This window comes from Oxyura jamaicensis, chromosome 1, assembly GCF_011077185.1.
Source record: "Oxyura jamaicensis isolate SHBP4307 breed ruddy duck chromosome 1, BPBGC_Ojam_1.0, whole genome shotgun sequence".
Classification (NCBI taxonomy): domain Eukaryota; kingdom Metazoa; phylum Chordata; class Aves; order Anseriformes; family Anatidae; genus Oxyura; species Oxyura jamaicensis.
Genome location: NC_048893.1, coordinates 113,048,305 through 113,068,114, shown reverse-complemented (window position 1 = coordinate 113,068,114; position 19,810 = coordinate 113,048,305). Strand labels below are relative to the sequence as shown.

The following is a 19,810-nucleotide window of genomic DNA, read 5'->3' as shown; positions in this document are numbered from 1 at the left end:
CAGTGCTCACATCACGGGGCCAGCGTTTTGCTGTAGACCACCATGTCCTGTCCCGAGCCCATCTAAAGCAGAGAAGCTAAGGTTTGTAATCTGCCTGCTCCACGTGGGGCATGCAGACAAATGCTCATTGCTAAACAAGCACTGACAGAATCGAAATATTCTCTGTAAACATAAACCAGAGCTGAAAGGGTGAGACAAACCCATATGGTGCTCTGCTCACCAGAGCTTGCACAGTATCTTATTGCTGAGCAGCACGCCTCCTTGCAGGGCATGCCTAATCTCCACACCCTCTTGTTAGCCTCCTTCACGCCACCATATAGTGTTTCCTAGCACTCTGAACGAGTTACTGTGCTAAAACGCCGTGCCTCAGCACACAAGAATCCGTGGATAATGGTTTTTGTCTCTGTTTTGTCCCTATTCTTTCTTAACAGGCAGAGCAACGAGCCAGCAGTGTTGTGGTCCACCTGGCAGGTCGTAATTCTCTTGTGTGTTAGACCTGACAAGTGCTGAAAAGCTGGGGGCGAGCCATTTTGCCTGGGCAGTCGTATGGCTGTGATACAGGGAAAAAGGGCTGGGGGAGGGAGCTGTAACTGCTGAGCACCAGCCCCAGCTTGGCACGGACCACGGGAGGTGCTGCCAGCCTCTGCCAGTGGGAGACTGACCCAAAGCCACCGGAGAGTCCTTCTGTTCTTCTACCAGCCAGATGCAATATCCGACAGGAAACATGCTGTTCCTGTGGGAGGGTGTGGGGTATTTTTCCATGTCATGTTGCTCTAGAGGTGCTGAGCCAGAATGACTCTTGTTCTCGTCTTATTGAGACAGTAATTAAGGTAATTGCTGCTGGAGGTGCTGCTAGAACATCCCACTCCTTCCCTTGAGAAAAGCCCAGCATTAAACCCCTGGTTTAGGCCTGCTCTCCACTTACATTTTTCCTAGGTGGCATTTGCTCTTATTTACTGGACCTTGCTTTAGATTATATTATAAGCTGACCATTACAGAGGCATCCTTCTCCTTCATGTTTCTACTGAGGTTTACATGTGGGCTTTCTAGGAGCTTCTGCAGTACAGGTGGCAAAGAATAACACTAACAGCAATAAAAAATTGCAGCTGCGATAGGAAAAAAGAAAAAGCAGTAAGAAAATACAGACAGGTTTGCAACCTCTTCACAACGCACTGCAGAAAGAACCTTTCCTAACAGTGTGTGAATCCAGGCATGCACCTCTGCCTGCCTTCATATAGCAGCACTCAGCTTCATTGATTATTGCCGATGCCCTTAAGCATGTGCTTTGCTAGGGATTGATTTTTTTCAGATGAAATGGCACAGGAGAACTCCTGTGGCAGCAATGATAGTGCACTGGTCGTTGTGGGACATTAGGAACAGATTAAAGGGAAAAAAAAAAGAGGAGTCAGAATATCATCATCAGCATTATCTCCATGGCATCTGGCAGGGAAAAGTACTGTGATATGAAGATGAAAAAAGTACATTGGGTAAGGTGCAGAGAAGGGGAAAAACTGATCTGCACTATCTGAAAGGTCTCTTCTGGCCTTTCTGGTCTCAGAAAAAGTGCAAACCCAGCTAGCATGGCATTGGTACCTCGTTGGGCTCCCACAGCCAGACGTCAAACGTTGGTTTCCGAAGTGCTTCGATGGTCTCCTGGGACAGCATGTACTGCAGACAGAAAAGCAGCCAGCATTAGCAAAGTTCCCTGCCACCGGTTCCCTCCACACGGGGTTTAGCTGGATTTCCCAAGGAAAAAGCAACACATCTCTCCCTCTGCCTGCCTAGCAGTGGGCTTCTGATCGGCGGGGGTCCTCGCAGAGCAGGGAGGAAGAGGTTTGGGAGGAGATAGGGGAGGATGGAGGTGTGAGGAGTGGGCTTGCAGGTAAATCCAGCAAGGGGATGTAAAGGGCATGGGTGTGGATCTGTCCCCGACTGCACTAACTCCTCTGCTGGCTGAGCATCACGGCACGCGGTGCAGCCAGTCCTGGCGGGATGCCGTGGAGCGTCTGTGCTTGTAGCACTAAATTAGCTGCCGGGTGTGATGTATCATCTTTCAGGTGATTTATGCTCCCACTTTGTGCATTTTTTTCAAGAACGCCTACATTTTCAAAGTGGTTGTCAGCCTGCACGATTTGAGTGATTTTTTATTGTTACGCTCAGAGGCGCAAAACAGAATTGAGCTCGTCGGCCAGTTACAATTTGTTTACAAAATGAAAAAAAAAAAGGGAACGCGGAGGGTTAAAAACACAGGCAAGATCTGCAGTCTCCTGAATCACATTTTCGAGACTCTGTTGATCAGAGTCATTCTGGGACGCAAAAGCCTTGTAGCTTTAATTAGCACTTTTACTATGGCTGTCTCTAATTAGTTTGGGCTTACTGTACTGAGCAGGTGAATGAAATTACCCGAGTCTCAAATTGTTGATACTCAAGGAGGGATAACACTGAAGACAATTTTTTCTTCTTGAGAAGGCAATGACACTTTTGAATATATAATGTACATTTAATAATGATGTTCTGCAAGAAGTCTGTGAATTGCCAGTGCTGGTTTGTTAACATCTTCATTCAGTGGATTCATCACTTCCTAGCCTCTCTTGACATTGGACAAACCCAGCACCTGACAACTGATAACAAATTCTACAAATCTATCAAACAGAAGCCAAACTTCTTCTGAAACCAAAAGGCCTATGAGCTTTGGTGTCTGAGGAATACAGACTACTGGTTTACCCTGCGGTCACTCAGTACAACTCTTGTTGTAATATCATAGCAGTAGATCTAAAGTTGATTTGACTTTAAATCTACTTTATTATCAAAGGAAGTTATCAAGGGAAAAAAAATCAATTTTAGAACTCATGCTTTACGGAAATGTGTCTTGATGTCAGGAACACAGTCCTGCTGAGCAAAAGTTAATGAAAAGAAATGTAAGGCATCTTCAGAGACCTAGACGTCGCTTTTGCTATGCAGAACAGAATAAGCAGCTTCCTTCTGCTAACACGGTAGGACTTACAATTTGCTGCTCTCTAAAGCTCTGAAGACAAATTTGCAAGGATGCACGTCCACATCATACACCCGCATCTCAGGTGACCACGTGCACTCGAGAGTGACCGAGCCAGCTTTGATGTGTGCAAGCAAATGCCTGCTGTTAAAGTCTGATTTGCATGCGTGTGAGCTGGTGTTTTGTGAAGGCGTGAGCCGGGCACTGGGCAGGGCACACCTGGTAGTTTTGAAAAACTGTGGCCAGTGCAAAGAGCAAAGATCCAGTGTGCTTCATGGTACCAGCCCCATTTATCACTGCGGGTTTCTGCTTGTATGTACCCAGCAGACATTTTTCTTCAAGCGTTACTGTGTTTTGTTGTCTAGCCAATACACTAACTTCTTTTCTCAGGGACAATGAATCATCCTGGAGAGAATCCAATGTCGCATTTTCTCTCTGTTTCCCTAGGTGAAGCATCCCCATAAATTACTTTTTAAATTAAAAAATAATCCATTAGGAGAAACCAGGCAGCAGAACTATTTTCAATTACAGTAGAGCTTTATAGGCCTTGTTGGTTGTTTACTACGAGCATGCAGAATAAACAAATATAGCTAGACAAAAGAGCGTTAAATGTTGACAAATGCAAAATGTTCATTAACATTTCAAACGCTAATGAGCTTTCAAGTATTAAAGACTACTGAGGAACCAACTTTAAGCTCACCGCAGGCAATGACATTAGGGAAGCTTTTCCATTAGCTTCCAGGGATTTTGGATCAGGCCCTGGGTTTAGAAGAGCTGGGGGGTAGGCAGCGAGGAGGCAGGCATTGTAAACCAGCACTTGTCAGGGCAGCAAGCATGTGGTAAGATCAAGCATCGCACCGTACCTTTGGGTAGGATGGTACATCCCGCCGGGGAGTCAGCCTCTTGTTTTCATCCAAAAAGCTGTACTTGCAGGGACAGGTAGTCCTGAAATGAAATATTCACGGAATGAAAAACCACAGTGCCTTGAGAAGTGCCAGAAGTGCTCTGGTCTCTCAGTAGGCATCACTTGGAGAACCATGCAGCCTCCCAACCTCTCCCTTTCTAATGTGGTGCTGCTCAAAAGCTTTAAAAGTGTGATCTTCCTGAGGATTTTCTCCCCTTGTGCAACATTCCCCTGCCCCTTCTCTGTGTATTTGAATTCAGCCTAGGAGCATCTTTCTTCAGACAGGTATCCATAGATATCTATCCATAAGATACTTAAACCGAGTAACTTTTCTTTCAGCGAGCATCTTGTGTCTGCACACGCCATGCTGGAGACATTTGCAGACTCCAAGGCTGCATCGGGGTGGGTGAGGGTCTGTTCTGAGGCATGACCATCATGCCTGCTGTCCTTCAGCTGGGACAACAGCACGGAGGCACCAAGGCTTAGCAGATACAGTCTGCTTGGCTCCCCGGTCCTGGAGGATGGAGGCCACTGCCAGCAATTACAAGTAATTAACGCTTTCCTGGTTACTACCACCAGCTGCCAGCTATCTACTCTTCCTCTGAGTGCAAAAGAGCCAAGCTGATGCTGTCCAATCTGAGCAGAGGGCCGCGATGCTGGGAGATGCTTCGGCCTTTGCAGGACATCCATGTTTCTGCACCACAGCGTGAGGGCAAGAAACTCGCAGTCAGCCGCAGAAGTGTCCCCACAGCCACAGGGGCACAATAACACCGACCACTCCGTGGTGTCACCCCCAGCAATCAGATAATGCTTCAGCTCAGCAGGTGGTTCCCTGGTGGCTGATCACATGGGCTTTGATAACTGTCCTGTGATGACGACCTTGCATTTTGCATTTATCCCCGCAGTCCTAACATTTGGATCATCCCTTCTCATTTTTCAACCCCCCCGCCAAGTGAAGCGAACCGAAGTAGTCCATTAACATGTTTTGTCACTTTTTTTCAGGATTCACAGATCTGATATTGCTTCTCTTCTCTCTCCTCTCTTCTTTCTTCCCTATTGGGAATTGGCCCCGGCCTCTTGACTTTTCTCTTCTCGATGTTGACCTCTGCTATCATTTCTCATGGTTTTGTCTCAATCCTCTGCAAAGTTATGTCATCTTTTAGCTCATGGTGCTCAGCCAGCTTCAGCCAGCTGCCTCCCCCTGCCCTGTGCAAGGGGATTCTCAGCTGGTGAAAAGCTGTCTCCATCGCCTCTAAATCCTCTTCCTCAAAACTCCACAGTGAGGGGTGTTAGTGGGATAAAAATAGTGAGATTGGGGCATTCCTTGCCCTAACTGGAGCTGACTGCCAGGGTTAGCTGGGGGCCAGCCGACTGCCCCTATTTCCCAGCTGCAGTAAAACTTTGAAGCCTTCCTCCTGCCGAGCTGGGGAACAAACCAGAGCTGGGATGCATCAGACCTTTACAAATGTGAAACTGTATCTGCAAATGATCGTGTTTTTAAATGGTACTATAATGTTATTAGCATCTGCTAGCTTGAGCACAGAAAGCAGACTGGCAAAAAGAAACAAAAAAGGCAATTTGAGTGGGCACAAGTGGAATTGCTTTGCTCTTCTGCAGGGTAGAGATGCACATTTCACATGTGCGATGACTCTTACAAACCTAGCTGTTCCTCCTTACTCTGCTGTTAGGTCACAGCAAGCGTAAGGATCTGCAGCCATGCACGAGTATAGCTATGTACGTTGTGATATTGCTGAAGGGATGTATGCACTCACACCTTTGTATATATTAACTTACACCACGGGGACACCAGGCAGTAGCGGCATGGCCCCTTTGCAGCCGTGGCCACCTGGGAAGGGGGAGCCAGGGCTCATCCTCAGCAGAGCCTCTTAGCGGCCAGGCCACCGAGAGCCCTCTTGGCCACCACAGAGGTACAAGTGACACCAGGGACAGCCAGCCTGGCCCGGGGCCAACTGCACGGGGCAGACACAGCACCCCACGCTCCCGCTGCTCTGTTAGCAGATCGCTGTTTGTGCTACAGAATGCAGATTGTAAAAGGACAGCCCGCAACGGGAATGAGTCACGGCTGCTGCTGGGGCAGCCTCGTACTTCCTGAAGCACCTGGCAGCCACCCTGCGAAAGGGAACCTGCAATAACTGCTTTTTTTGGCTTTAGCCATCTGCTCGTGCATCGCTGTACTCCTGCATGCAGTTCTCCCAGCTCCCCACAGCAGCAGAGGAAAAAAAAATACACGTATGTTACTTGCATCACGCTGGTCACAGGTCAGCATATGTGCATTTGCATTTGCTGCTCATCTGAGCAATGCCTTTTCTAAGGAGATTTCCTCACACATCTGAAAGAGACACGAAGCAACCTGCAATCTCTCATACTGGTGTGAATCTGGAGCAGGTCTCCCAAGGTTAATAACATTACTCTGCGTTTATGCCAGTACGACAGGTGAAATTGGCCTTAGACTGAACAGGGCTGTGTTAATTCCCTGCCTTCTGCAATATCTGGATAGTAAAATTTATAAAGCCAAGCGATTATAAAGCCTAATTCTTCTAGCAAATCCCCCATTGCCCCCTATAGGAAATAGTTTTGATTAAAGGTCACCAAGTCTGACCCCAAGTGAAGAAGAAGCGTGCGGCTGTCAGCACAGCACGGTTACACTTGCTGAGAACCCCCCTTGCCCCCGCTCAGAGCAAGGTGCCTCCCGCTCGGTAACCTTCCCCATCGACCATCCTGCGATGCTGATGTGCTTGTCCTGACGGGACACTTCGGTGACACGGGGGCAGACCCACCAGCTGAGACCGCATACCCTACAAAATGCATTTTTTTTTTCCCCCTGCTGTTGTTTTAATTACTGCAAAACCAAGCTTGACAATTGTGGTGAGCCCTCGAATTGTAAATTCCCAAATTCTTGTCAAAATTGGAACGGACGTTTTATAAATAGCACGAGATCGTAATTAGAAGAGCAGTTAACACACATATTTGCTATTTCCCAGAACGAGGTTTGAATCTTACTGGAGCTAATTGGAGCTCTAGCCAGACCCCAGGCAAGCACTGCATTTTGCAAAAGGTCTTTTCCCATTCCCTCTCTCCCCGTACTTCTGGACGTAGCATTGCCATTCAGCACAGTGAAGCAGAGGAGAAATCACCCTCCGCAGCAAGACCTGCTTCTCCATTCATGTGGCCCCAGCTACTTTAACTGATGAGTGGCACTGGATCCTCAAATGCTATATTAATTTGTTGTTTCTTTCCTTGCTCCGTTGCTTCTAAGCCCAGCGGGCAACTCGATCCTGCAGAAGTGTTGCAGGAGGGTTTGAAAGCAGCCGCTTATTTCCCTGGGTAGGTCTGGCGCAGAACTTACCTGCTGCTTCTCGCTGCCATTTCCTCCCTCATCTTTTTAATGTCGCTCTTGCATTTCTCAATCTCCACCACTTTCAGGCCTTCCACTGTCAACAAAGGAAAACACCAGGGGTGTTACCATGGAGAAACCCAAAGGCTCTGGTTTCACAACTGTGCAAAATTTCAAAGGGCTTTAACAGGGGGGCTGTCCAGAGGGAGAGAGCCCCTACAGCCCGCCCCGGCTCTCGCACACGCAGGTGCTGCCAAAGCGATATGTCTTGAAAACCCATAGGCATTCTTGGCTGCCAATTTCAGATAATAGCTCGAGTATTTTAATTCACAGACCGGCTACTACGTCTCGGCTTTTCCACGATTGTTAGCAGCAGCCGGCTTGTTCTGATGCCTTGACTTCTCTGCTGTACAGCACGAATCAAAGGAAATCCTGAGCAAAAAAAAAAAAAAAAAAAAAACCCTCCCGCGATGGGGCGATAAGCGCAGCTAGACAAACATGTCCCAGGAGGATCCGAATTCCCATTAAGATAAAAGGTTTCAATCTGAAAGTTCACGCGGAGCGCTGAGAGGCATCGCTGGGTGCAGAGAAGCCAAAGTGAGACTGCGGGAGCGAGAGAGGAACACTGAAAAATTCTGACCGCAACCACGGATTTCATCCTTACAGGTATTGAAGATCTGTCACATGCTTTTGCCAATCAATTGTGCAATCAAAGGTTATTTCTGCATGCGGCACAGAAAATCCTATATCCCCCCTCTCTGTGTAATTAGGAGAGCCACAAGGCAGAAAGTTTGATCGCCTGTTCGTGCTGCAATGCATTTCGGTCCACGTGGCTGGGACAGCCCCGCGCAGGGCGAGTGCGGGAATATTTTCCCTTCCCCTCTTGTGGACTACCCGCACGCTCAAGGACGTAGCGTGGCACCGCTTATTAGGAACGTGTCATCCACATGTAGTCATTTCACAGCTCATTTGTTTGCTGAACTCACTGCTTGCACGGCCAAGCTGTGGTTCAAGGAGCTGGCGGGGAGGTGCAATGGGCCGATCAGCGTTCAGTCACTTTCTTAGAAGATGAGCCTCGAAATCGTACTGATCTGGAGGGGAACATGAATGTGATGAAACACTGTCTTGGAAGGGCACAGCTCTGCAGATAGGCAGAGACCTCATTTCTTTGTGCTGGTAACAACAAAGATTGCTTTTGGATGAAGAACCAGGAAAGGGAAAAAAAAAAAAAAAAAAAAAAAGATGATTTTGAACGAAGCCAAAAATGTCATCCACCAGGAGAGGGAAGGAAAAGGAGTTTGGTTTATGCTTGATCATAGGGATGCCCTCCACTTAAAAACCCCACTTCCAGATGAACACGTCTTTTTGTCTAGCACCGTTGAAAGCAATTTCTCTGAGTGATCACAAAGTGAAAATAGAAGCAAGATGCTGTCCTGCTTAGCCAATATCTGCATTCTGGGGATCACCTTGTGCTTTTTTGGATTCCCAGTTCCTGCGCTGCTGTATATTCAAGGGTATCCATCTGGGGGAAGCTTGGGGGCTGCTGAAGTGGTGGCTGGTGCCCGTGCGAAGCAGCGGGAGCAGAGCAGGGTCACCAGACCCACAGGGTGTTAGGGCAGGCAGCCGCGGAGGGGAGAGGAGATACGGAGCAAAATGGCAGCCCTGAGCATTTTTTCCTGTTGCGTCTCTTCAGCTTGCTTCCAAACCCTCTCCAGGGGAGCAGGGAATTTACATAATTATTTTCTTAAGGTAGATGTGAGACGCTTACAAATTGTAAAGGGTTTTGCCAGCTCCCTCACCCACGTGTAGGCTGCTGCACAAAGCATTCCCAGCGCCTTCTCTGTGTGGAGGCCTTGTCTGAGGAAGTTGCGAGCTTTAGGCTGGATCTCAAAAATCACTTGAAAAGTTTTGGCTCCTTGAAACACATCTCTGGACAGCAATGGGAAGGAAGCTGCAAACGTGCCATGTGAGGTACAGATGTAGTGCTGCTGTGGGCACTTATCCCTGCACACATGACGGGAAGAAGTCCTGGAGATCGCACGTGAGAGTGGTGGGAAAGGGATCTCCGAAGGAGGCGGGAGAGCAGGCAAAACAAAAGCACAATTCTTTTCCCATTCTGCTTGCAAATGATAAATGGCCTTGTCATGTGCGCTGATGAAGGGCCCATTATATTATTCTGCAGCAAGAAATACCTCCTGAAAAGACCCTGTGCTGTCTAAAGAAATCCTTGGGCTGCATCCAGCCCTGGAACAGGGCTCTTAGAGCAACCTCTGGGATCCCTGCTTGAGAGAGGAGGCTGGGCTCTCCCTCCCCCTCCGCTTTGCTTTGCAAACGTGCAAGCCTGGGAGCTGCAGATGTGGCTCCGTGGTGAACTCGGGAGGTCCCACCTCGAGCAGCTGGGTGCCCTCGCCGAGAGGCAACCCAGGGAGCTCCTTCCCCCAGGCGGGGGCTGCCGGAGGTGCCATGGGGAGCAGCATTTAGCAGGACAGCAGCAGGTCGCTGTGTCTTGCATTTGCCTTGGCCAGCCCGTGGTGGCTGGCCGGGCTCCTCGCAAGGGGGGGCCCTGGGAGGGCTCCCCTGCAGCTGCTCCTTGAACGGGACTGCTTTCTTTTTTTTTTTTTTCCCCTTTCCTGCTGACAAAGGCATCACTTTCGCTGAGCAGCTGCAGGGTCAAGGTACCTTCTGGTTGGGGGGGGGGGGGGCCGGAATTGCAGGAAAACAACTTTTTCCATGAACCAGAAACTATTTTTATTTTTTTTTTTCCCAGGCAGCCCCAGTGAGAAAAGTGCTTTCTGCAGCTGTAGCGCCGGGGAAGTTTAAATGCTGCATATCAATGAGGATGTGGCCTTTGGTGTCAAAACTGCGCCGTGTGACGGCGCCTTATTCATCCCCCTACCCTGCCTTTCCCGGGTCTGTTCTATGCACAATATTCTGAAAAACAACAAGTTGGATGCTGCCTGGAAAAAAAAAAAAAAGGCAGAAAAGGGGCTCTTCGACCAGCTGAACTTGACTTTGCTGTTGCACAGTAACTAAAAAAACTGTGTCACCGTCAACACACTAAACAAGCAAGGCGAGCTCGAAACGATGCTGCTGCCGCCTTGTACATGCCAGAGGATGGCCAGGGCCGAGGAGGTGCAGCCCCCTGTGCTCATGGCTCAGAAATCACAGGACAACGAGAAGTACCCCCCAGGTGGGTTTCAGAGTGTGCTCTGCTGGGCATTCACTGACACTTCCGAGGTCACACTTCGTTTGTGCCTCGCGCGCGGCGTGCAGGCTTGCTGATGTGATCGTGCTGCAGGGAAAAGCCTAACCCCATTTCAGGCCCGTTCCCAGCGGGAAAGAAGCAGAGGGAGGTGTGCGACATACAGTTAGCAGAAATATATTCAGGTCTTAGCGCCAACGCCAGGCTTTTGTCGTCAGCAAGAACAAGCCTGACGACAGCCTGATTAATAGGCAGTGCTCCCCCAAGGCGAGAGGCTCACCCAGAGGCAAAATGTACGACCCGTGCCAACACCCAGCGCGCTGACCCAAAGCAGAAGGCAGCTGCGATACCTTCCTGCAGATAGCTAAGGGCGTAGCAGGGAGAGCTCGGGCTGCAGGTGTGTTAGCAGAGCGATGCTGGGGGGGGAGACCCCCGCAGAGGTGCGTGGGGCTGCTGGGTGCAGGGGGGTGATGTGGGGCCGGGGCCGGGGAGGGCAGGGGAAGCGGGAGGGGAAGGGGTGCTCCGGGGTGGGAGAGCAAGGGTTTCTGCGACGCGAGCACAGGGACACTCACATTCAACCTTTTTCTCCAGCATTGCCAAGTGATTAGCTACTTCCGTTTTCAGTTCATTGATTTTAAAAACCCTGGAAAGAAAACCCTCATGTATTAATGTCATACAGTTAGCGCCGTGTCGACCCTAGCTACAGACCGCCAGAAACTTCTCAGAGGATCGATCAGGGCTGCCGTAAGGAAAAGATTTTCCATGGCAATGTCAAACTTTGGGGCAGAAAATCCACACGCTTCATTTTCAGAAAAAAAAAATAATAATAAATTAAAGCCAAAGGATTTTGTTGTGGCTCTGTGAATCTGCTGCGGCTCTGCAACGCTCTGGCACCCCCCTCTCCGCAGTGACTTGGTGTTTGCTGTGCCCCCCGCCCTTGGGAAGTAATGTGAAGCTGATAATGCTCTGCCTGACAGTGCTGGCACACGCTGCAGGTCTCCGAATTAACCTGGTGATGTGCTGAGCCGTGGTGGAGTTGATCTGTCCTGCCAAAACTAGCTGGGAGGAAATTAGCAGCCCCTACTGATGCTCAGAAATCCTCATTGAGGAGAGACGTATGCATGTGATAAAGGGAAAAGTGGAACAAATCAGTTGGGTTTTGTGTTCTACAAAGGAGCATTTCATTTTGCTTCCTATGAGGGCAGAAGCACGGTAAGAACATTTAATTTTAGATCAAATATAAGCTAGAATTGCTCGTGGTATAAGCCACCGCATTGCTCTCAGCAGGAGGTGTGTGTGTACCTGGCCTAAATTTGGCAGGAAGAGAGGGATTTGAAAGAGATTTTAAATGCCTCTCTACCTCCTGTGAAAATTTCACTTCTGGCTGACAAAAGAAACAAAACTTTAAATAAATAATGATGTTCAGCAGCCTACCTTGAGAACTGCTCAGCAATCTGTCCCAATAAATTCTGGAACAATTCTTCTTTATCTAAAACAACACAAGGGAGACAAAAGACAAAATGAACAGAGAGGATACACACTCAGCATCCCTGCAAGGAGGGCTTTGACGATCAGGCACTCGGCCAAAAAGTCATTCTTGGTCCCCTGAACGGTGTCAGCCTTTAGGCACGCAGCTGAGTCCACCTTTCGCCTGCCATCCTCTGCCTTGCAGAGCACAGGCAAGCCCTCCCAGAAGTTTTCTGGGGGTGCTGGACCTCTGAGAGGCATCTTGTTTGAAGGAGACCCCTTTGGCATCTCCTGGGTGGGACGTGTGGGTCCACCAGCTCCCGAGGACTCCCTCGGCTACCTGCACACCCCAGGTGGCCACGGGATGTTGTTGCACCCGTGCAGGCTGAGTTGTGCCCATCCCGGACTGTAGGGTGCCCTCGTATGGCACCAGCTTCCAGCCCCACTTCCCCGCAGAGCTGTGGGGCAGTGCCCTGGGGAAGGGGCTGTGCTGGGGACCCCACGGCTGCCGGGGTGGCTGAGCAGGGCCATGGGGCCAGGAGAGCCAGCCTGGGGAAGCCCCGCTGGTGTAACCCACGCCGTGCTGCCTGTGGTGTGCGCGTCCCTCCGGTGTCTCGTGCTCCAGGAGCGGAAATGTTTGCATGCTTTTCTTACACAGATCACCAAGCGCCTGCTTATCCCATGCACAGAAGCACCCCGGGGGCATTTCGGGAGCTCTTTCTTGTGCTTTTCACAGCGCCCCTCACGAGTGCAATCACCTGCACAAGAGTGCATCAAAGAGAAATGCAGCCCAGCACTCGCACCAGGCTCCTAAATAACAGCTCCCGTACCTGTTGAAAGGATTTGCACTCACTCAGACATCGGAGACGCCAGAAATACTTGTCGAGAGCGTTCAGCTTTCGGCACAAAGCAGTTTGGCTGCTACCCCCGGCTCTCCGAACCGGAGCAAGCGCTCTGTGAGCGGGAGGGCTCCCATCTAACCCCCTCGTTTCTGCTGCGACCCGACTCCCAGCGGAGCGGCCGGCAGCGCAAACGAGATCAGTTCCTATCTCACAGACCCATTTTCCAGTTTCCTCGCTCTCACGCACGCACAAAAACAAGCCTGCCACTGAAAACCCAACCGAGCAAGCACCGCGTCCTAGATAAGACGGGAGGGCAGCTTACCGTAGGCAGCACCTGGGACGACAGGCGAGTCCGGCGGCGGGGATTAGCAGAGCCACCCGTGCCCTCTCCCTGCACTGCTGCTCCGCGCTGACAGCGGCTGGAGCGTGCGGGAAGCTGACAAGTCCCCTATAAACACCGGCCGGGTAAAAAAACAACCAATCTTACTTTCACTCCCTCCCCCTGTCAAAACTCACTTGGAGTACTAGGACATTCTCATCCCAGGAACAGTCAGCTGCAATCTGATGTTTATGGATGTAATAAAAGACTTTCAAAACGAAGATGTATGTTTTTATAACCCTAGGGTGCAGTACAGATATATGACTAAGAGTGGCAGCTCGTCTCATCTTAAAGGGACAACGAGCCTTTTCTTTGCCCTGCTCCATTCAGAGGGGTAGCCCCCTCTTAAGAAGAAAATGAACAAGCCCACCAATGTCACTTAGTCTTGCTCGTCCCCTCCTCTGCAAACAGGGAAGCCAGGTGTCCTTTTACTCTCTTTGTTAGTGTCTGACTGCTTTGCTCACACATCCCAGCAGGGCTGACATCCCAGGTCTCCCCAGCTCCCTTTTACCTCAGCTGCTTTATTGCTTCACCACAGTTTTCCCCAGAAAAAGGAAATGCCCCTGCATGCAGGGGGGCAGCCGCGCTCTCTGCACCCTGCCCCGGGTTGCAGCCGCCCCCTGCAGCAGCCCAAATACTGGCAGCAGTGCTTGCAAATGTGGGTGCCCAGCAAGTCAGAGGGGTTTTTAGCTGACATGCAGGGCCAGCACACCGGGGAGGCTGGGGGTGTGCGTGCAGATGGGGGACATCCACCCTGCCCACGTCTTTTTTGGTTCCCCTGTCTTTTCTGCCACAGCCAAGAGATGCTGCGAGGCTGTAGGCGTCTGCCCTTCTCCTGCCGCACCGTCCTGTTCTCACGTGTGCCTGCGCCTTTGGCTCGGGCACCTGCCTGTGTTTCCCTTCCTGTGGTTTGTGTGGATCTGGGCAGTCAGAGGAATTTAGCAAGCAAACAGGCAGGTGGACACGCGCCCCGGGAAGGCGCGTGTTGGGAGCCCACGTCCGTGAGCCGCATCACACCGAGTGCCAAATTCGCTTGGCAGCTCGGGTTAGTTTGGGCTGCCGCGTGCCAGCCCTCGCTAGGTGAGTAATCCCAACGCAGCTGCCCCGCGCCCCACGCAAGCGTCCGGGCTGCACGGCAGGCAGCGATGGGGGCAGCGGGGGGGACTTCTGCCTCTGCCTCTTCTCTCATGCCTGAGCCGTGGGTGTGAACGCGCCTCCAAAAGGAAGAGATCCCAGAATACGAAGATTTAGACACAGTAATGAGCTTCTGTTGCTTTACCTGCAACAAATAGGTACCTGCACAAGAGCCTGTGCATCGAATCATCCAGGAAACCCAAGTCCTTCCTTGCTGAAGCTGCCCAGCTGGCCGGTGGGCTGGCCTTGCCCCAGGCATGGGTCTTGTAGCAGACACCCGCACCTGTCAAGACAGCTCTCCCACGTCAAGCAATACCCCTGGGGACAAAAGGAGGGCTTCCCTCCCTGCGTGGTGCCTCCATGCCCCTCAGGACAGCAGTGAGGGAGCTGCTCCCTCTGGACCTTCTCACCTGCCTTCCAGGGGCTGCTCACATTGGAGGCCCCACCAGAAAGAGCAGTTGACAGTGGTGTGGGGAGAGTGGTGACCAAGCTCAGCACATCGCATGTACTTTTGGGTTTTGTCCCTCGTGAGGTCTTCACAGACCCACTCAACCTTGTAGCAGTAGGAAAGCCTCAGCCCATGCTTCCCCTAGGTCTGACCACTGTGGGTCAAGCCCATTGAGCACCACAATAACGCCTTCCTCCATGCTCTCAGAAGAAAAGTAAACTTTAGTTGTATTTCTCAAGAGTGTGCTGCCAGCAGGACTTGTTCCCTTAATTGGCATTTTCAGCAGTTTTGCAGAGTGCCTGAACTCCAAGAACAGCCATCGGTTTGTGAGCTTTGAGCCTGTTCCAACTCGAGAACGCAGACCAGAGCCTCTCTGGCATCAAGAAGGACAAGATGCCATCTCAGGGGGGTTTTGCAGGCCAGCTGAGCATGGTGTCTGCCTGGGAGTTTAACCACTCTGAAGAAGTGACAAGCAGAAAAGACAGCAGGCAATGCAGCGGCCCCACAGGCTTGGTCCTGCAGACAACTGGCCCCACAGTGATGCAGTGACCACCGCTGCCTTCAACAGCCACTGGGTGATAACCTCTGTAATCCCAACCCCCTCCCCTGGCTACAGCCAGGAAATGAAGAACAGTTTCTTAGCAGGACTCTGGTGGATATCTCCTCCGCTGGATGGAAGCCACTGCTTGTATTTTCCTCCTGAAGGATTGTATTTTCCAGTCCCACCTTTTACAGCCTTTGTTCTGCTGAAGCATGCACCACTCTCTTCCAGCTGCTCGGGAGACTGCTGGAAAGGGGTGCATCAGCTCCCAGCACTGTGGAAATCGGGGTGACCCTCTTTTGGCACTCTTTTGAAGAAGTTGCTTTGGGAGGCAGAATCACGCAGGCAGAGTTGTTTCAGAAGTGGCGGCTAGAACAGAGCTTTTCTATATTTTTTTTTCTTTAATGAAGAAGAACAATTTCCCACTCTGCTCATTCTTCCTACTCTCAGCAAAATGTCAGGAATGCTTATGATTAATGACAACCCATGTGAAAGAGAAACAGACACCAAGGAACGCTCATTCCATCACACACAGTTCAACTTTCTGCCTCTTTCCACAGCAGATTCTGTCTTATGCTTTGGCAACCTACCACCAGAATTTTTCTTGCCCTTTTCAGCTCAGATCTTTGGAAATCTTTGTTTTATAAAACGCAGGGAGGGAGCAGAGACCTTGCTGACACAGTGAGCTTCATTCAGCACAAAGCAGAGCCATGTGCTGTCAGCTGGGCTGAAAAATGAGGGCCCTGGGAAAGTGTGAGAAGTCATATATGGTCTTATAGAAATATACGGCTAGCTTCATGTGGAGAAAAAAAAAAAAAAAGGCATTTTTTTTAGAAAGCCCTTCAACTGGCTTCTCTGCTGGTTGGTATACAATGGTGGCATTCCCAGGCACAGCCCCACCAGCACTCACCTTTCTCTATCTCAGGGTATGTGGATATTGGTTACACATACAGGGTGGTATATGCAGATAAAGGCGCTCCAGCCAAGACCCCACCTTGTCTGACCTGATAATGCATGCATGTACTCCTGGACTAGCAGCGTGATGCTGCCCCTGCTGAGTTTGTTACAATAAGGAAATAGTTTAACAAACAGCTTCCTTCCCCTTAGTGGTCACGTGTGTCCCCTGGCTTTGGCTGGTGACACAGGGCCAGTTTATGGCTTGCAACAAATTTCTCTGTGATAAAGTTCTTCCCTGTTAGCTGTCTGCTCTCCTCTCTCCTTTGCTCTCTGACTGCACAAGGGCCCAGCTGTTGCCTCTCCATATCAACCCGGGCATCCTCCTTCATTGCTTAGCTGTGCCCTTTCCTGTAAGCATCTCTGCTTAGGGGACCCTGGGCACCTCAGAGAGTGGCTTCAGTTCCCTGCACCTCCCCATCTATAAAAGACAATGCTGTGAGACACTGTGTTTTCTCGCATAACACAGGAGCCTAAGAAAGAAAAAGCAACTAGGAGGAAAACAGCCAAACTGCCTTGCCCCTGTCCCAGGAGGCTCACCCATCTCTGTAAACCATTTTTGTTCCAACATAGACTTCCTGGCTTCCTCCTGTTCTTCCCATGTGTTCTCCATTCCCAAGATGATCTTAACCTCTTGCCCCTGTCTCTGATATCTTCCCATTTTACTCCTCCAGACTGTGTCCCCAGGTGATGTTCCCTTCCCTCCACAGGGCAGTTCCACCAGGTACAACCCAGGGTCCTGCTCAGGCTGCCTGGGAGCAAGTGGCAGGAGATACTGCAGTTTCACGGATGAGGGCTGCTGCGAGTCATACGATCTACGGGAATTGCCCCAAGCAAATGCTCTGCTCCAGTGCCCAAGAGCTGCTGGCCTGAGCCCAACACTGGCACGCAAAGAAAAACAGTAAAAATGCCACTTCAGTCCTGCCTGTGGAGGACAACACTGCTGTGCGCTGGGGAACGTATTCCAGATGTCGTCTTTCATCCAGGCCTCCTTTAATCTTGTCAGGTGTATTTAAATATTTATTACACTCTGAGCTACTATGGCCACAACAGAAATTATGCTCCCTCCTCAGCCATTTGGAAATAACACAGGGTTCAAACGCAGTGCATGGCTTTCAGCAGAGGTTTGCTGAGGGATGAACAAAGCACTGCAGGACAGGCTTTCAAACGTGGTCAGCAATGCCTTCGCAGAACCGCTGCCCTGCGCTGAGTCAGGCCCAGGCTGAGCACTTCGGAAGTCCCCTGGACCCCAGCCATTCCACCTCATCTTCAAAGACTTTGAAATTTGGGGACATTTTTTTTAAAAAAAAAAAAAAAAAAATCTTCCCCAAAGACTTTCTTCCAGAATACTTTTCATTCTGCCATAGCTTCAACCACAACAGAATCATCTTTCTTTCTTTCATCACAGCCACATAATTTCTGAATGGAAATTACTGCAACCTCAGTTTTAGCAAATTCAGTTCAAAAGGGTTGTTTTACCTGAAAGCTGCCCAGTGGCAACAGGTATCACTTTGTAGGGAGACCTGGAAGAGTCGGAGAGGGTTGATGTTAGCAGTGCTGAGAAAGCAGCTTGTATTTCACATCTGCATTCCCTGAGGAGGAAAAGTATCACAGAATCACAGAATATCCCGAATTGGAAGGGACAACAAGGATCATCAGGTCCCACTACTGGCTCCACACAGGACCACCCAAAAATCAGCCCCTATGTCTGAGAGCATTGTCCAAACGCTTCTTGAACTCAAGGCTTGGAGCCATGGCCACTTGGAACAGGCTTGGGGCCGTGACCACTGCCCTGGGGAGTCTGTCCTAGTGCCCGACCACCCTCTGGGTGCAGAATCTTTCCCTAACCCCCAGCCTGACCCTCCCCTGTCCCAGCTCCATGCCGTTCCCTCGGGTCCTGTCGCTGTCCCCAAAGAGCAGAGCTCAGCGCCTGCCCCTCCGCTCCCCTCGTGAGGGAGCTGCAGGCCGCCATGAGGCCTCCCCTCAGCCTGCTCTGCTCGGGGCTGGACAAACCCAGGGACCTCAGCCGCTCCTCATACATCTTGCCCTCCAGACCCTTCACCCTCTTCGTAGCCCACCTTTGGACACTCTTTAATAATTTATGTCCTTATACTGTGGTGCCTTAAACCGCACACAGCACTTGAGACAGGCTGCACCAGTGCAGAGCAGAGCAGGACAATCACTTGTTACAATCACAGAATATCTCAACATATTCTAAGCCCGCTCAAAATCTGTCATTTTAAATATAGAGGGGACACTTTTTATGTAAAACTAACCCTCATTTTACTGCTGAACAAGATACAAGGAGATCTTTCTTGTGAAACAGACGTGGTAAATATGCCTCCTCTTTGGCAAGTCTCAACAGCTTGCAGACTGAGATGGTGAGGAGCTCTGCTAGGCTGGAAGGAAGCTCCTGTGGTGGGGACCATGCTCATGGCACCCAGAGCAAGAGGTTGTAGCATTGTAGCATCATGGCTGCTGGGGCTCTGACACGTGGCACCAGTGTAGGTAGCACCAGTGACAAGTCATGATGAAATTTGCAATGGAATAAGTAACAGCAGAAGTAGCAACTGTGAGCAGTCACAGTAAAAATAAAAGTGCAAGGCTGAACAAGCAACAGGGAGCCAAGGAGAAAAAGAGAAAGGGATGTGGAGACAGGAAGGGCCAACGCCAGCGTGGAAGAGGCTTAACCTCATCAAAGACTTTGACTTTGCTTGCGGCTGATGTCACGGTTTGGTCCTAACAGAGCAGTAAAGGAGCCAGGGAAAAAAGGAGCTGGGAGCCTTGACAGCAAACAGAGTGGGATGGGAACAGCTGTTCTACATTAAATACTTAAAAGCAGTATTTTTTCCTCAGACAATCACTTCTACTTTAATAACAAGCAAAAAAATCTTCAAAACCAGCCGGCATCAGTGTTATAAGCCAGCAGGCAGTTCGTGCTGTCCCCTCCCTGCCCCTGGCAAGCAGCTCACCTCATGTTGCCTGCAAGAGGCATTGCAGCCCAACACCCACTCTCCCTCGGGCACGACCCCCTTCTTGAGGAGCATGTTGCAGCAAGGCTTACCTCTCCGAGTTTGCTGGCATCGTCGGGTCAATGGATACCATGCAATTGTCTGCTGTCAAGAGGGAGATGGTTGTGTTTCTGAAAAGTATGTTCCAGAGAGGTTTATTTGAGTGAGAAGTGCTGGCCGAGATCCTGTGCTGCCACGCACAGTGTGCGGCCGTTTTCCCTTGTGCAGCCCTCCTGGTGTGGCTGATGCTGCCCCAGACCCATTTTAACTTGGTGCAGAAAGGGTCAAAGCACAGGGCAGGGTAGGCCTGGTGTTTTTCCCATTTCAGTTTCCAGAGATGTTACTGGGAAAACGTTAAGCGTGATCATCTTTGATCTCAGAGCGAACTTTGCTCCTTGGTAACTCTTGTATACTGTTGACTCACTAACTAATAATTTCTGTTGAAAAGCTATGTTTTGTGATACATTGACTAGGCTGCTATATACTGACTCACAATATACAAATGACTACCAGTCTTTAAATTATCTACTAACTCCCTTACCAAAACAAACAAAACAAATGCCTTGCTGAATACGGAGCCT

At 50.3% G+C, this 19,810-nt stretch overlaps 1 protein-coding gene across 9 annotated transcripts in view; it reads right to left on the bottom strand.

Annotated features, from left to right (window-relative positions):
* The window catches only part of PDE9A (phosphodiesterase 9A), a 43,247-nt gene that overhangs the window by 11,198 nt on the left and 12,239 nt on the right, over positions 1 to 19,810 (bottom strand). For 2 of the 9 annotated variants that reach the window (XM_035315878.1, XM_035315881.1), the window contains 7 exons: positions 19,283 to 19,360; positions 17,698 to 17,741; positions 11,888 to 11,942; positions 11,026 to 11,096; positions 7,264 to 7,348; positions 3,856 to 3,937; positions 1,594 to 1,668 (listed from right to left, as the gene is read on the bottom strand). In XM_035315878.1, the coding sequence (XP_035171769.1) occupies positions 1,594 to 1,668; positions 3,856 to 3,937; positions 7,264 to 7,348; positions 11,026 to 11,096; positions 11,888 to 11,942; positions 17,698 to 17,741; positions 19,283 to 19,360 (490 nt within the window). The other 7 variants (XM_035315880.1, XM_035315884.1, XM_035315883.1 and 4 more) reach the window with 7 other exon arrangements.